At 41.2% G+C, this 17,117-nt stretch overlaps 1 protein-coding gene across 4 annotated transcripts in view; it reads left to right on the forward strand.

Annotated features, from left to right (window-relative positions):
* The first annotated feature begins 417 nt into the window (after positions 1-417).
* Positions 418-17,117, forward strand: part of EXO1 (exonuclease 1) — a 38,629-nt gene continuing 21,929 nt past the window's right edge. For 2 of the 4 annotated variants that reach the window (XM_064594402.1, XM_064594403.1), the window contains exons 1-9: positions 418-666; positions 1,042-1,484; positions 2,817-2,990; positions 5,466-5,585; positions 8,638-8,761; positions 9,716-9,853; positions 10,797-11,009; positions 12,287-12,474; positions 13,353-13,449. In XM_064594402.1, the coding sequence (XP_064450472.1) occupies positions 2,830-2,990; positions 5,466-5,585; positions 8,638-8,761; positions 9,716-9,853; positions 10,797-11,009; positions 12,287-12,474; positions 13,353-13,449 (1,041 nt within the window). In that variant the 5' untranslated portion in view covers positions 418-666; positions 1,042-1,484; positions 2,817-2,829. The remainder of the gene's footprint in view (positions 667-1,041; positions 1,485-2,816; positions 2,991-5,465; positions 5,586-8,637; positions 8,762-9,715; positions 9,854-10,796; positions 11,010-12,286; positions 12,475-13,352; positions 13,450-17,117) is intronic. The other 2 variants (XM_064594401.1, XM_064594400.1) reach the window with 2 other exon arrangements.

A 17,117-nucleotide genomic window follows, 5' to 3' on the forward strand; every position in this document is an offset into this window, starting at 1 on the left:
GTGGATACAGTGTGGTCCAGGAGCGACTGTCATTCACTTCCTAGTTGCATCACTTACTAACCGCCCCCTCTCCCCTCCCAAAGTCTCCAGGAAGGGTCCAAAGAACCTATAACTCGAGACGCATCTTTTGTTTCCCTGCAGCCCGCCATGCAGCTGTCTCTGAAGAGCTTTGGGGTCAACTGCACGCCACAGAGACTGAGACTAATTTGCTGCAGTGATCTCTTTCAGGCTTTAAAACCCTACACACAAACACGCGGGGGCGCTCCTTAAACCAACGCAGGCCCGACGTGAGGCCGCAGTCAGCAGAGAACTACAACTCCCAGCAGCCCCGGCGAGAGCGAAAACTACCAACTTCCGGGAGCCGTTTCCCGTGAGCCAGCTGCTCCAGCTCCGCCCGCGCCTTCGGAAGACCGCAAAGTATCCTGGCCGGCAGCGGCGGCCGGGGTCGCAGGGTCGCAGCCACATGGCGTCCGGCGAGGAGCGGGGCTCGGGTCCCGGAAGCGGAGGCCGCGAGAAGCGGAGCCGGCGCCGCGGAGGGGCGCTCTGGTGTCACTTCCGCTGGGGCGGGACCTCAAGCTCTCCCGCGCAAATTGAAAAGTCTTCGGTGCGCGGTTGCCACCCGGCTGCCCCTGTTCCGCGCCGACTGCCTCGGGAGCTCTGGCCCAGGTGAGTCGGGGGCGTCGGGCGCAAGTTTCGGAGCCCTCCGCCTACCTGACCTGGAGCGGACGGGGAGAACCCTTCCCGGGAAGGGAGCGGAGCGGGCTGTGCTTGGGCTCAGGGTGGCGTCCTCTCGGGACTCCGGTCGTCCAGGACCGGGAGGAGGGGTCCGGCGGGGTCTTCCCGCCCCGGCCGCAGAGTCCCGAGTGCTGATCCCGGTGCAGGCCGAGCCGAGGCTGCCCTGAGCGCAGGGAGGGTCTGCGGGCGCAGGCTCCCGCCCGCCGGACTTCTGCAGGGCTGCCGCCCAAGCTAGCGGCTCCCCTTTCACCTGCAATCCCCACTCTTAAATGTGGAAAAGTGAATTTTCTTCTTGATGTCTTGCAGGCTGAAGGAAGCGTGTCTTCTGGAATGGGCTTGCGGGCCACTCGTGCACAGCGTGTGGACAGGAGTGAGGCGGTGAGGTCGCCGGTGTGGTCGTACCTCGCGGGTGGCAGGCGGGCCCCCTGAGATGGTGCCCGCCTTGTGGCCCCAGGTCATTCCCACTCCGCTGAAGAGGAAACGTTTAGGCGCCGTATTTACCTAGCTTAGAAGAGACGTACAGGTTTCGCAAAATGTGTACTACCTCAGTTTCCCTCAAAGGGGAAGAAGACTCTTTTTAGAGGCATTATCTGAGAGGTAGGAGGCTAATTGCTTCTCTCAAACCGTGACTTGAGGAACACCTGCATCCCAATTACCTGCCGTATTTAAGAGTCGGAATCCCCCACCCGTCTCCACAACTGGTGAGTGCACTGCTGGCCTAGAGCTCCGAACTTCGAGACAGTCTCAAGGTGAGGCGGGTTCTTACCCTGTTCTTTCTGCCTTTCCCCCCAGACTTAATGTTTGCGGGGGGGGGGGGGGGGGGTTATGTTATGAAACACTAAGCAGCTGTTCAGCCGCATTGCTTTTACTTTTTATCTTGAGTGGGGTGGGGGGTGGGTGCTAGAGCTGACTCTTGAACCACAGGGGTTAGAACTGTGAGTGAGGGTCTAGGGGCGCCTGGGTGGCTCAGTCGTTGAGCGCCTGCCTTCGGCTCAGGTCATGATCCCAGGGTCCTAGGATCAAGTCCTGCATGGGGCTCCCTGCTCCGCGGGAAGCCTGCTTCTCCCTCTGCCACTGCTTGTGTTCCCTCTCTCGCTGTGTCTCTCTCTGTCAAATAAATAAAATCTGTACAAAAAAAAGAACTGTGAGGGTCCGTCGATTCGCTGGATTTTTTTTTGATAAATGCAGTACAGTACTGTAAATGTATTTTCCTTGTGATTTTCTTTCTTTTTAAATTTTTTTTAAAGATTTTATTTATTTATTCGACAGAGAGAAACACAGCGAAGAAGGAACACAAGCAGGGCGAGTGGGAGAGAGAGAAGCAGGCTTCCCGTGGAGCAGGGAGCCCCATGCAGGGCTCGATCCCGGGATCATGACCTGAGCCTAAGGCAGACGCTTAAGACTGAGCCACCCAGGCGCCCCTCCTTGTGATTTTCTTAATGCCATTTTCTTCTCTCTGGCTTATTTTATTTTAAGAATACAGTATATAATACATATAACATACAAAATATGTGTTAACCAAGTTTATGTAATTGGTAAGGCTTCTGGCTATTAGTTAAGTTTTGGGAGAGTCAAAAATCATATGTGGATTTTCCACTGGGTGGGGGTGGGTGCAAATAACCCCCGTCCTTGTTCAGGGGTCAACTGTAGTGCTTCAGAAAGGTCTGAGTCAGCTCCAGAATTTTTGCATAGAAGGGACTTAAGGGCTTCTTCCTGGGTGGAAGGGGGTAGATCTTAATAATGCTTTTTTGGAGAGAGAGAGATTCTTGCACTTTTAGCACTTCCTGGGTGCCTATGCTTGGAACACACATGATTCCAAGTGGGAAAGCACTTTGGAAAGAATAAACGTTACGGAACTATCAAGTGACGTTAGAGTTGGTGATTAGCATAAATATTCTAGACTGGAAATTCTTGGCAGGAGCCCAGTTAAAGTATTAAAGAGCAGTGATTCTAAAATATCTAAGCAATAACAATGGCTATATCAGTTTCCAAGCCCTTTTTCTTATTTTTTTAAAACTTTTGAGTAAATATATTTTGCTCTAAATATTGCTGTTTTTCCTTTCTCCTCTCACATCATGTAGTTAACTTGGCACTATGGGGATACATGGATTACTGCAGTTTATCAAAGAAGCTTCTGAACCCATCCACGTGAGGAAGTATAAAGGACAGGTAGTAGCTGTGGATACATATTGCTGGCTGCACAAAGGAGCTATTGCTTGTGCTGAGAAACTAGCCAGAGGTGAACCTACTGATAAGTAAGTTTGGACCTTGTATTAATTAGTTCTTTGTCAACTAAGAATCAGACTTATATTGGGATCGTTTTCATTCAATGCCAGGTTTATTAAGAAGTGAGACTGAGAACATTGCCAAATCAGGAGCGACTTCGTTCTGTGATATAGTATCAAGACACCTGTAGACAAAAACCAAAGACTGTGTCCTTTATTCTTTACCTAAGAAACTGAGCCCAGTTTGCAAAACAAAGCAGTTACTTCAAAGGGACAAGGTGTTCTGACTCCTTTTTACTTGACTTGGGGCCCAAGGTGGTGGGCCTTGCTGATATCCAATCATAACTGCAACTTCATTTGAGGCATGTTCCATGGACTAATATCTTCTCTATTTTTTTACATAGAGACATTAGAAAAAGAAGCAAGTATAATTTCGGAACAGAGATTTTCTGGAGCGATTTGATCACTATTATGAATTTTCTTTTTTGCAATATGTAATTTATCTCCTGGAGGAAAGGCTCCCGGATCTTGATATGACTTAATCACAATGAAAAATAGGAAAAATGTGTTAATGCTGTTTGTTTCCTGGAGGAAAGAGGGAAAGTCTTTATTGAATGGCCGATGTTTCAGGCTTTTAGGCTTCTCCAGTTAATTTGACCAAAGGTGACCTGGAACAGTACGTGTGGGATCTGAAGGAACCAGAGCCCTGCTGCCACTCCATCTGAAGGCCATTTCTTTTCTGCCACTAAATTTGAATAGTGACAGGTGTAGCTGAAGACTATAAATTTTCCATTCTACCTGCAGTATTTCTTTGAATATTCTTCACAGGGGAAGAACTTTCTCTAGTTTTTTGTAGTTCTTGGGATTCTGAGATTTTTGACTAATTAGAAGAGTAGTCCAAAATACAGAAAATATCCTTTATTAGAGATGTCATTGATGAACTCCACAGACCTGCCATGTAGTAATTTATTGAACTAAAAAGTTTCAGGACTTTCTACAAAGTATTGTGGACTTTAATTTTTTTTTTTCCTCACAGCAACTAATAAGACATTTTTTTTTTTAAGATTTTATTTATTTATTTGAGAGAGAGAGAGAGCATGAGAGGGGGAAGGTCAGAGGGAGAAGCAGACTCCCCGCTGAGCAGGGAGCCCTATGTGGGACTCAAACCCAGGACTCCAGGATCATGACCTGAGCCAAAGGCAGTCGCTTAACCAACTGAGCCACCCAGGTGCCCCAATAAGTCACATTTGATAGAGTTTATTTTTCCTTTCTTATCCACCTTTGGATGGGGATATTAACTAGAAAAGGTCAGAAAATATGGATAAGTGTATGATAAGCCTTTATGACAATTATAAGGAATGAGGTAGATCTAATATGCTGACCTGGTAAGATTTCTGCAACAGGTGTCTGATGTTTGTATTCTGTCTGATTAAAAAAATAAGTGAATTTCCTTTGAGATTTATTATGATTTTATATTTGCTTTCCCCTATCTTTTACATGATACTTCATTAGTAGGCCCAGAATTAGTACAAAGTCACTGTTCTGTAGACAAATACATGTCAATACATGTCTGTTGTCACTGGTTTACAATAAAAAGAAGGACCACATAGTCTTTCATTAAGATGAGTATTATGTGATTTAAAAGATTATCTTTTAATATTATGTCTATTTCTGTTCTTTAGTTAAAATATCCTTTTCTTTATAAATGATGGAAGTTGTAATGTGGCTCTTCTTGTTAATTGCCTTGCCGGAATAAAAAAACTAAAAGCAATACATGATCCTTGTTTAGATCCTAGACTGTTGGGGGAGAGGGGTAGCAACATTGTGCTGGAGCCAACTCATACAAGTTTGCTATACACCATCTTCTCCCAGTTCAGCATTTGGTGACCCCGCATTGGTAGTTTATTCACCATTGTAATATATTCATGTCAGGGAATTTGACAAATGCTCCGGAGCAGGCACCCCTTCCCACAGAACTGGTTGTTAAACCTTTACCAGGACACCACTGGTTATAAGAAATACTGGAACAATTGGACAAAGTTTAATATAGACTGTATGTTAGATGATACTTTATTGCTTTTAAATAACTCGGGTGTGGTAATGGCATTGTTGGAGGAATCAAATATTTATTGTACTGTTCTTTCAATTTTTCAGTAGATTCGAAGTTTTTTGAAGCAAAACAAAAAAAAATAGGGGAAAAAGGCAAGATTTGGAACCACAAAATATCAGAACTGGAAGGGATGTCAAAACCTTTTCATCTGCAGATGAGAAAAGCAGGGTTTGCAGCATCAAATAATCCATCATTTGTCACATAGACCATTAGGATCCAAGGCAGGATTTGAACCCAAGTCTAAATTAGAGTTTCCATTTCCTGTGAAAACATTTGCTTAAAAAAATAGTAAAAACCTTCTCTTTCATAATCTGTCTCATCTGATTTTAAAAAGAGCAAGAGTATTACCTTACAAGATGCCACGCACCTAAATGCGTTTTTCTTTATTTTCATAGGTATGTAGGATTTTGTATGAAATTTGTAAATATGTTACTCTCTCATGGGATCAAGCCTATTCTCGTATTTGATGGATGTACTTTACCTTCTAAAAAGGAAGTGGAAAAGTCTAGAAGGGAGTAAGTTGATTCTCTAGTCACTCTCTAATTTAATTGCATTTAAGTCTGATGCTGTAGTCTTATACCAATTCTCTTAAATTTTAATTTGTTGAGGCTTGCTTTATCGCCTAGTACTTGAACAAATGTCTTTAAATGTTCCATGTGTGCTAGAAAGGAATGTGTATTCTCCAGTTACTAAGAGGAAGATTCTATATCTGTCCAGTAAGTCAAGCTTATTGATTATGGTGCTCAAATCTGTATCTTTACTGTTTTGTTTGTTTTTTGTCTTTTTTTTTAAATTTTTGTCTACTTAATTCATAAATTACTGGGAAAAGTATGTTAAAATTTGGTAGTGGATTTGTCATTTACCTTATAGTTCTGTCCACTTTTTGTTTTGTTTATTTTGAATCAATTTTATTGTTGCATTCAAGTTTAGAATTAGTTACATTTTTGTGGTAAACTCAAACAATATATAGTGACTCTTTTAAACTCTAGTTAGGCTTCTTTTTCCTAAAGTCTATTCTGTTTGATATTAGCATACCTATAACTTTTTTCTATGTTCTACTGTCTTTTTTTTTTTTTTTTTAATTTGTTCACCTTTAGCTTTACTCCATCATTGGTTTTTAGGTTTGCCTCTTATAAAGAACACATTACCATGTGTATGTGTGTGTGTGTGGTTTATTTTTTATAAGATTTATTTATTTGAGAGAAAACTCATGTTTGTGTGGGGGGAGGGGCAGAGGGAAAGAGAGAATCTAGAGCAGACTCCCTGCTGAGTGGGGAGCCTGCCTGCCCATGGCTGGATCCCAAGATCTTGAGCCAGAATCAAGAGTCAGCCACTTAACCGACTTAGCAACCCAGGCACCCTATGTTTTGTTTGTTTGTTTGTTTGTATCCATTCTGTCCATCTTTGCCACTTCTTGAAATCTTTTAAATGGAGAGTTTATTCCTTTTACATTGACTATTAATTACTAATATATTTTAATACATTATTTCTCTTGGTATTTTACATTTGTCTTCTCTTTTTGTGTGTGTGTGTGTTTTGTGGTTTTGTTTTTGTTTTTTGGTAACTCCTACCTTGCTTGACTTCTGAATTGATTGTTTTTCCACCCTTATTATATTGTCTCTTTTTTCTAGTTGAAAAGTGAAGCATTCTGTTTCTCTTCTTTTAATAGTTACCCTACACATGTTATCATTCATATTTAACAGATTCTAGTTATTTTATAACAACAGACCTTAGAAGGAATTTCTTTATTTTAATAAAGCAACTATGCCACCTCATTCATCCATTCTTCTTTTCCTCCTGTATTTGTTCTTAGGTCCAGGAGTCATTATTTCTGTATGGGAAAGACCACTGGGCTTAGTTGTCAAAGGTAGTGTGAGTCGCACCTGGATAGAATTAAGCCTCGCTGAGGGAGCATTCTGTTAGGGTGCTGCTTTCTTGGTTTTGCTCTCTCTCTGGGCCTAGAATCAGGTGAGAGTTTTTCAGATCTAGGTTTTTCAATCTAGCTGACTTGGAGGGCTCTGATTCTTTTTTTTTTTTTTAATTCCAGTATAATTAACATACAGTGTTATATCAGTTTCAGGTTGGAGGGCTCTGATTCTTAAAGCCAGAACTATATAAAGTTTATTTACAAAGGAGAAACTGAGTCCATATTCTATTACAAATAATGTATAGTTTACTAAATATACTCTTAATAAAAAATTAGTAGATTCTAGGTGAGTTCTAAAAGGATGGATGACAGTCCCAAACTAGTATGGCTAAAGGATTAATCCAAATCAGATCCCACCTGGGTGTCTCATATTCTTAATTCTAATTGCAGATACTTATTAATTTTCTCTTGCTAAGCTCAAAAATGGCTAAAAAAAATGTTACAACTGTCTGTCTGTCTGTCTCTGACCTGTGAAGTCTTTTTGTCTTTGTAGGATGAGCTTTCCCTGTGCCACTGTAGCAGCGGGAGAGGCACTTAAAATCCTTTTCTACAAGTCTCTTCATCTGTGGAGCCCAGTCTAAAAGTGGAACTAGGGAATGTGTGTGTATGTGTGTGTGTGCACATTTAAAGATCAGAACCTCATGAGTTCTGATTGATTCTTCCAGTTCAGACTCAGGACTGCCGGGTTTCTTCTCCCCCCCGCCGGCTCACAACTGTAGGGTTTCTCCTTCTTCTGTAATACATCTTTATCTCCTTTCTTCCATACTGAGAATCTTAATTTTCAAGGGCACGGGGGGATGAAGTTGCAGTATCTTATAATGACTCACTTATCTTTTTTTTTTTTTAAGATTTTATTTATTTATTTGAGGAGAGAATGAGAGAGAGCATGAAAGGGGGGAGGGTCAGAGGGAGAAGCAGACTCCCCACTGAGTGGGGAGCCCGATGTGGGACTCGATCCCGGGACTCCAGGATCATGACCTGAGCCGAAGGCAGTCGCCCAACCAACTGAGCCACCCAGGCGCCCATGACTCACTTATCTTATCCCAAAATAAGTATAAGTATTTTATTACACTCAACAGTAGATTCAGAATTAAATACTGATACTACCACTACCAATATGATTATTGAAAACAGTTAAAATTTCTTCTTCCTTCGCATATGCTCTCTCTTTTCCCATTTTAAAAATAGCAGTTCTATATTGTTAGAATGTGTACTATCACTGTCTCCCTGTTTAACGGTATTTGGTATTGATTCTACAAATTACCACATATTTGCTTGTTATAGACCATTCTGCAGATGTTATTTTGTTTTTTCTGAAATTTGTTTTCTAGTAGATCCCACAAGCTCACAGAAGTGGTATTTCTCAAGTTCTTCATATGTTGATAAAGGTGCACCTTTATGCTTGAAAGTTAATTTTGATGGTGTGAAAGCCTTGACTCACATTTTCTTAAGTGTCTTAGTTACTCCATTTTCTTTTGACATAGAGCATTGCTGTGGAAGTCTGAGGATAAGCTTGTGTGTGCGTGCATTATAAATCACTTGTGTTCCTTTTACTAGAAGCCCAAAAGATTTGGGTTCATGTTCTCAGGGACCTGGTAAACACTATCAGATGAGTCAAACTTTTTTTTTTCCCCTTGCAGAAGACGACAAGCCAATCTTCTTAAGGGAAAGCAGCTTCTTCGTGAGGGCAAAGTCTCAGAAGCCAGAGAATGTTTTACCCGTTCTATCAATATCACACATGTGATGGCCCACAAAGTCATTAAAGTAAGCCAAATGAGAAATAAAACCAAAGTAACAAATGGCTAAGTTCATCAAAGCTAGTTATGAGTCATTTTTTGGTGGGAGGAAAATTATTCTAGGCCTAACCTCAAGGAAGGGGCAGGTCTCAGGAAGAAGGGAGCAGTATCTTTCAACAGAGGAGAGGAGTCCAACAGTCTGCAAGGGAGAAATCCTAAGGACTAAGGGACGCCCTCCCTTTCTAGATATTTGAGCTTGGTGGGCACCTTGTTCCGCAGAGATGGAAGGGATCGTTCCTGGAGGGCCAGTCTCACCCCACTGTCATGTAGTTGTTAACACTTAACACCTCTACTCTTCATGGCCGTGGGATTTGTCGAACCAGCCTCACTGGCTCAGGACCTCTCAGACCCCTAGTCTCCTCAACCTGCTTCTGCATAGAAGTTTCTTACCACCATAGATCTTCTTCTGCGGCCGGCAGCTCGAGCCCTCCGTTCCCCTGCTTCAGGCCTCTGTTCAAATGGCTTGGTAAACAGGAAAATAAATACAGAGATTAAATTCTGTAGTTTTATCAAAACAGTGTCAGACACACTTTCGTAGTCTGAAAAGAAAGCATGTTATTTTTATGGGGAAAATATATTCAGAGCTCCAAACAAATGTCTTTTATGTTTTTGGAGCATAGCCATTCTTAAGATGCAAGCTTTCTTTCTACAATTTGAAATAATTTTTTCTGGCTTGTAGCTGTTTCTCTCCCTCTGAATATACAGCAGTATTTTCTCCTATAAATTGATTTTTTAAAAAAGAAATCTTTGTGGCTATATGATTAGTTCAATATGTGCTAGGACTAAAAGTGGAAAAACCCCAAAGGAAATGATTTCTGAAAATAACATGAGCATGTACATGTTGAGGCTGGTAATGAGATGGGAAGTTATTGAGTTCTCTCTAGATACTCTGCTGGAGATTGACTACGACCTTCTCTGGCAGGCTGCTCGGTCCCAGGGAGTAGATTGTCTCGTGGCTCCGTACGAAGCAGACGCACAGTTGGCCTATCTTAACAAAACGGGTATTGTACAAGCTATAATCACAGAGGACTCTGACCTCCTCGCTTTTGGCTGTAAAAAGGTACCTGACTACAACTATATGCTGCTTTTCTGTGTAGTTGGCAGTGGTGTAAAGCAAGGAAATAAGGTTTTTCCTCTCTAGGAATCATTAATACCCGCAGTTAATATCTACCTACAATGATGATAATTTTATTTAAAATGAAAAGAAGGGTTTTGCTGCTTGACATCTGTGCAGTCTGGACACTTTCAGAATAAGCCCTTAAGGTTAGAAGGTTTTATTGTTGTTTTATCCAAATTCTTCAATAGAGCATAGACTTACTATTTTTATTTTTGGTATAACTTATATGCTTTACATTTTTCAGTTAGGTGAGGTAAATAACTTATCCAGCCCGTTGCTTTGCAGTTATTTAGAATTATGTATAAAGCTGTTTAATGGAACATTTTATCATGAGGTAGTAAGGGGGGAATTAAGATACAAAACTACAAGATGATATCATTTTTGTTACTGCCAATGTTACTTATATCATCTCTAAATTTCATAGATGACTAGAAAGATCTGTCAGAGGATTAATGCCGGGTAACAGTGATAGATGAGAGATGTCAGGCAACTTCTGTTTTCTTCTTCCTGAATTTCTATGTTCTCCAAATTTTCTACAATGAGCATGTATTACTTTAAGAATAAGAAAAAGGATTTTTGTATGAATCACTGTTTGATCACCATGACAATCCTGGATGTCAGTGGGAGGTAAGAGGTACAGAAAGGGCATTCTTTCTCCCAGAGTCAGAACAAGGGAGTCCTGGCACATGACCTGGTCTATCCTCATCTATGCTTCAGTTTCATTTATTTGTAGATTTCACAGTAATTAACTGGCCTGCCTATCTCTCCTCTCTCTCAGTGCTATGATAAAGAACAAGAAAGAATTCTTAGAAATATTACAGTGGATTAGATAATGAAAAATTAAAATGACCCTTATAGGTATTGACTATTTCCCTTCCTTTTGAAGGTGATTTTAAAAATGGACCAGTTTGGAAATGGACTAGAGATTGACCAGGTGCGGCTGGGCATGTGCAGACAGCTTGGGGACGTGTTCACAGAGGAGAAGTTCCGCTATATGTGCATTCTCTCGGGCTGTGACTACCTCTCCTCGCTGCGTGGGATTGGCTTAGCAAAGGCCTGCAAAGTGCTAAGACTGGCCAATAATCCAGACATCGTGAAGGTAAGAGTGAGTCGCCCAGTCCGGTTGGGTTTCTGGAGCATTTCTTACGTCAGAGATAAACCCTTCAGAATATGAATTTTAAATATTCTATCCTCTCAGTATCCCATATCATGTCATCAAAAGGACAAAATGACTAAAACACTAGGATTTTGCTTTTGGCAACTGATGGACCTGCTTTAAGCAATTGGCAAAATTTTTTAAATGAAGACTAATGTAAAGAGACTTAAGGGCAAAATGTTCTAGATAGAATTAATGTTAAAATGTATTATCTTTCAATTTCTGTCCTATTCTCTGTAGTGCTGGCTCTCAAATTTTTTGGTCTCAGGGTCCCTTTACCCTCTTTAAAGCTCTTGGTGGCAATAATTTTTGTTAAATGGCTTATAGCTGTTGGTATTTACTGAATCAAATTCAAACAAAGATAAAATGTTGGTTAATTTAAAGCTAACAGTAATAAATTCATTACATGTTAGCATATGTAGCATATTTTAATGAAACATAGCCGTGTCTTCTGAAAACGTGAAAATTCTGACAGGGATTGCACATTTATGTAAATATCTTTCACATGGCTTGATAGAAGACAGCTGGGTTCTCCTACCTACTTCCTCTGATGTAGTATCATGTGTCCTGTGTCCTCTGGAAAACTGTGACACCTGCATCACCGCTCGATCATTTCTCTGATAGCTTTACCTTTAAAAAAAAAGGGGGGGGGCAGTATATGTTGAAGAAGCTCATTTTGCCACCCCCGCCCCACTCCCCTCGGCGGGGAGTGGGGGGGCCCGAAGGGAAGGGAGCCACACACTAACCTGCCGGTGACCCCAGGGCCACTGACTTCTGCTCTCTGGCTCTCCCCTTGTTCATCTGTGAGTGTGGTAGGAAGTATTTAAACCACTACCAGCTTTAATCATCCATGACTCTAACAGAAGTTAGAGGTCGACTTCATTTTAATTCTCGGGTTTTGTATGTTTGTATTTTGCTGTGTGGATGAAAGGGACTTTGAGGGTGGGGAATATGTCTTAATGTCACACCTGGGGATATAAACTAGATGTGTAACTGACTTGTTCATAATAATAGAAAAATTGAAGAAAATGCTGTTACAGTTTTTAGTGATATGACATGGTGGTCGTGTTTGCTGGTAGAGGCTTTCAGTGCAGATAAAATCAATTGATTTTCTGTCTGTCCTCAGCCTCCTCTAATGTGAACCAGTTGATCTTGGTGATGATATACTCCCTATTCTGTATTTGCAGATAACTAGTAAATATTTTTACATTCATTATTAGGTTATCAAGAAAATCGGACACTATCTTAAGATGAACATAACAGTACCAGAAGATTACATCAAAGGATTTATTCGAGCCAACAATACCTTCCTTTATCAGCTAGTTTTTGATCCCATCAAAAGGAAACTCATCCCTCTGAATGCTTACGAAGATGACATTGATCCTGAAACACTAAGCTACGCTGGGCAGTATCCTTTCTGAACCAGAAAAGTAGAATTTTGCACTTCTTCCATATTTTTATGGTGAAATTTTTAGTGAGGCATTCAGTAAAAAGTCTGCAAATTGTTTTTTTGTCTTTTTTATAGTGAAACCTATGTCTTTTAATTATCATTTTAATTATCATGCTAGTGAAAATTCAGAGCATCTTTTTGTTTATAAACCTGCGGCTCATCTATCGTAACGTGCTAATTACTTGGGTTGCCTTGACAGAAACCTGTACTGAGTCGGTCACTTAAGGTACACATTCCAAAGGTGGTACTTCTTGGTCGGCAAGTTCCACTTCCTAGGAGGGGCATTGTGGATGTGTGAGCCCACCCGTTGAGGATGCCCTGCACGGAGACCCTGGCTGCATGCACGCAGGCTGATTCAGAGCTCAGTCACATAGCCAGTGGCCAGGACTCCTTCTCCGTCTCCCTGGGAAGGAAGTGATGACGTAGGCTTTGCTTCCAAAAACAGCCAGCCCCTACAGTGACAGATAGAACCTAGCAAATGACCCCTGTGGTTGTCGTCTCCTACAGTGACAGAAAGAACCTAGCAAATGACCCCTGTGGTTGTCTCCTACAGTGACAGAAAGAACCTAGCAAATGACCCCTGTGGTTGTCGTCTCCTACAGTGACAGAAAGAACCTAGCAAATGACCCCTGTGGTTGTCGTCTCCTACAGTGACAGATAGAACCTAGCAAATGACCCCTGTGGTTATCGTCTCGTACAGTGACAGAAAGAACCCAGAATGACCCCTGTGGTTTCAGTCATGCTGAGTGTGGAGAGTAAGGAATACACTTTTTGATCTTAATACGTTACCGTACAGTTGTTAATAAAGGCGTTTTTCCTTAATCTTACCAACCAAGGTATTTTGATGATTCCATAGCTCTTCAAATAGCCCTTGGAAATAAAGATATAAACACTTTTGAACAGATTGATGACTACAATCCAGACACTGCTACGGTAACATCTAAAGGACTTTTTTTTTTTTAATGACTTCATCTTTTAGAGAGCACATTTTAATTACATCTCAGGAACTTTGACTAAAAGATTTTTATTTTATTTATTTGAGAGAGAGCATGAGCAGGGGGAGAAGCAGAGGGAGAGGGAGAAGCAGACTTCCTGTTGAGCAGGGGCTCAATCCCAGGACCCCGAGATCATGACCTGAGCTGAAGGCAGACACTTAACCAGCTGAGCCACCCAGGTGACCCAGGAACTGTGACTAAAGGCAAATCTTCATTTTGTAAACATCTTCTATGCATCTCTATATCCCAGCACTGTGCAGAGTATGGGTTTAAAACAACTCGATGATAGAGAAATTATCTTAGAACAGATATATTGGTTAATTTTCTTAAAAAGCAACCAAATGATATATCACCAGACCTTTAGACATGAACATTTTGTCTGAATCTATAAGCATTTGATGCTTTTCTTCTCGTCCCACCCCATTCGCTTCTGATATTTGGCATAGTTGAAAGTTCAAACCTAGAAACGCTACCATTGGAAGTAAATGCTGTTTTCTCGTTCACTCATAGCACTGCACAAATATTAATGGAACACCCCTGAACTGTGTCTCTGAGCCCATTCCTATTCACTTTTTCCCAGTTGTGTATATCCCTTCTGACACACTCCCCCACTATTCTCTCCTTTCCCAGACTGTTCTCTTTTCTGTTCAAATTTATTCCTTAAGTAAGTTCTGATTATTTTATCTTACTTATGCAGAAAATTCCCACATCTTTAACCTAATCTCTAGTCTAACAACAGCTGCATAATTCTAAATGTTTCTTGGATCTCTAACATAAATGATTTCCTATAACCTTAAATCTATCTACAGTCAAAAGAATTCCTTAACAGCTTTCCTTAATGACATTTCTCCTGTTTAGCACTTACTAATGCCTAAGTTGTGTCTCCGTAGTTTACTTTGTGATTCCTCCCAGCAGAATATAATTTTCATAAAGGCAGGGCTTTATGAACTTCACTGCTGTATTATATTTACCACGTTTATTTGTTGAAGGAATGAGTATCAGTTACATGATCTCTTTCATTCTCAGACTAGAAGACTTGGAAATAAACTTGGGCTTCTCTTTCACTGCTAATCCTTTTGCTTTTAGTTCTTCTGAATGACAGTTTCTTCTTTCTCATAGCTTCCAGTCTAATTCGGGTCTTTCTACCTTTGCTCACTAATTCAGTTCTTGACTGAGCATTTATTAAGCACTAAAACAAGCATAGGTTAGCTAGTGTTCTGGAATATAAAGAAAAATAAAATATAATTCTTCCTCTGGTGCTCATTGCCTAGGGAAGGGAGATGTGGTTGTATATATAGAAATGTGGAAATTTCTGTAATAGAGATGTATTCTAGTCTCCATGAAAAAGGTGGGGGGCATGTACCTAACTCCACCTAAGGAAAGAATGCTTCATAATAATAATAGCAAACATTTATTGGGTATTTACTACATCCTAAATGCTATTTTTTTTTTTGAAGATTTTATTTATTTGAGAGAGAACATGAGGAGGGGAAGGGGCAAAGGGACAAAGACTCCCCGCTGAGTAGGGAGCCTGACACGGGGCTCGGTCCCAGGACCTGAGATCATGACCTGGGTCCAAGTCAGACATTCAACTGACTGAGTCACCCAGGCGCCCCCATTCTAAATGCTTTCTAAGCACCTTACACATAGTAACTCATTTACTCTTCAACAAGCCTGTGAGGTCAATACTGTTATTCCCATTTTACAGATGAAATGAGAGGGAGGTTAAATAACTTGCCCAGAACACACATTTAATAAATAAGGGAGCTGTGATCCCAGGTCAAGCTCTCTCTGTCTCCTTTAGAGAAATTGAGGTGTCCTGGGTTTGCAAAGATCAGTGGGGATTTTCAAGATGAGATAGATGAGTGATGCCGGGCTGCAAACAACGTGTGTGGAGTAATGAGTAGTTAATTATGGCTGGCCCAAGACTGTCCTCGTGTTCACTACGTGAAGGGAGCAGAGCTCCTTGAGAAAGAAGACGAGGTGAGCCTGGAAAAGGTGGCCAGTGAGAAACCAGGACCAGTTGAGCGTTGAAAAATCATTACTGTCAGCTGAAACAAACCAAGCTACTAAGCACAAATCTCTAACGATATTCAGGAAGAACCTTATGTGCATCAATTCAAATCAGGTAAACCTTACACTCAGGTTGCTCTTTCTTCTTTCTCTTTTTAGAACTTCTCTTAATTAGATGTTAGATTTCCTAGTCTTCGACTTTTTCTGTCTTATTCATGTCTTTGTCTTGTGTCATGTTTGTCTTCCAACTTTGTACTATCCAGTATAGTAGCCAGTAGCTACATATGGCTATTTAAATTAATTCACATTGAATAATATTTAAATTTTAGTTCTTCAGTTGCATTGGCCACCTTGCAAGTACTTAGTGGCTAGTGGCTATCCATATTAGACTGCACAGGACATTTCTGTCATTGCTGAAAATTCTGTTGAGTTTTTTTCTACAGTCCTTTTCTAAGGGTGCTTTCTTTAATTGTACTTTTTTAAAGATTCTGTGTCAGGGGTGCCTGGGTGGCTCAGTCAGTTAAGTGTCTGCCTTTGGCTCAGGTCATGATCCCGGGGTCCTGGGATCAAGCCCTGTGTCGGGCTCCCCATTCAGCAGGGGGTCTGCTTCTCTCTCTCCCTCTGCCACTCCTCCTGCTTGTGCTCTCTCTCTGTCCAATAAATAAATAAAATCTTTTTTAAAAAAAGATTCTTTGTCATGGATCTCTCTGAGAATATCAATTATAATTTCTTGCACATTTTCTCCCATTCTCTGCATTCTCTGTTGGTCTGAATTGTTTTTTTCCTACTTGTTTTGGCCTTTTCTCTTCCATGGTAGAGACTTTCTTCAAACATCTGAAGCTTCTTGTCTATTTGTTCTTATTTGAGAGAGGCACCGTGCAGCTGGAGAAGATTTGTGAACAATTGGGGCTTATAATCTTGGGCTTTACTCTTGGGTGATCTGGTTGCCAACAAGCTGGCTTGATTTTGTTTTCTCTGCATGGTTCCAATTTCCAGAAAGGGATCCACCAGTTTTGACTTAGCACATGTATACGTGGCAGTTTGCATTTTGAGAGCAGGTTAGGGAAAGCGAGTTGGGGTGGGCCTTTCATTTGACCTCTGTCTTCAGACAAATGGATTTCCCCATCTTCTGAATTGCCTACTCCTTCTGGGTTTCAACTGAACAGTTGCTCTGGTTCTGAAGGCAGGTAGGTGTGAGTTGACTGTATGGTCGGGTGGAAGATGAGGGCCCAGGGATCAAATATCCTCATCTTAGCCCTCCCCCATGTGAGCCCTGCATGGTACCTGGTGCCTTAAATCCCTGAGCTCTTCTTACGTTTGTGTAGGAGAAATTGACTTCCCTTTGGGACTCTTTTCTGCAGACACTTGGGCTTGGTCTAAGTTCTTAAAATTTCTCTATCTGTACTCTGTCTTCACTATGGTTTGGGCCATACAGATATCTCCTAATTTTACTGCAGATGGAATTTGATTATTGTTTTGGGGAGATAGTAATCAAAGGAAGGGGACTGAAAAGTGTTTACTCGGCAATCTTCTTTACACATTTGAATTATTGCTATTATTATCATTTCATCAGGAATGATTCTTAAGTTATTC

The sequence above is a fragment of the Mirounga angustirostris genome, unplaced genomic scaffold, assembly GCF_029215605.1.
Source record: "Mirounga angustirostris isolate CCGP_5_RB_7025 unplaced genomic scaffold, mMirAng1.0.hap1 SCAF_6, whole genome shotgun sequence".
Classification (NCBI taxonomy): domain Eukaryota; kingdom Metazoa; phylum Chordata; class Mammalia; order Carnivora; family Phocidae; genus Mirounga; species Mirounga angustirostris.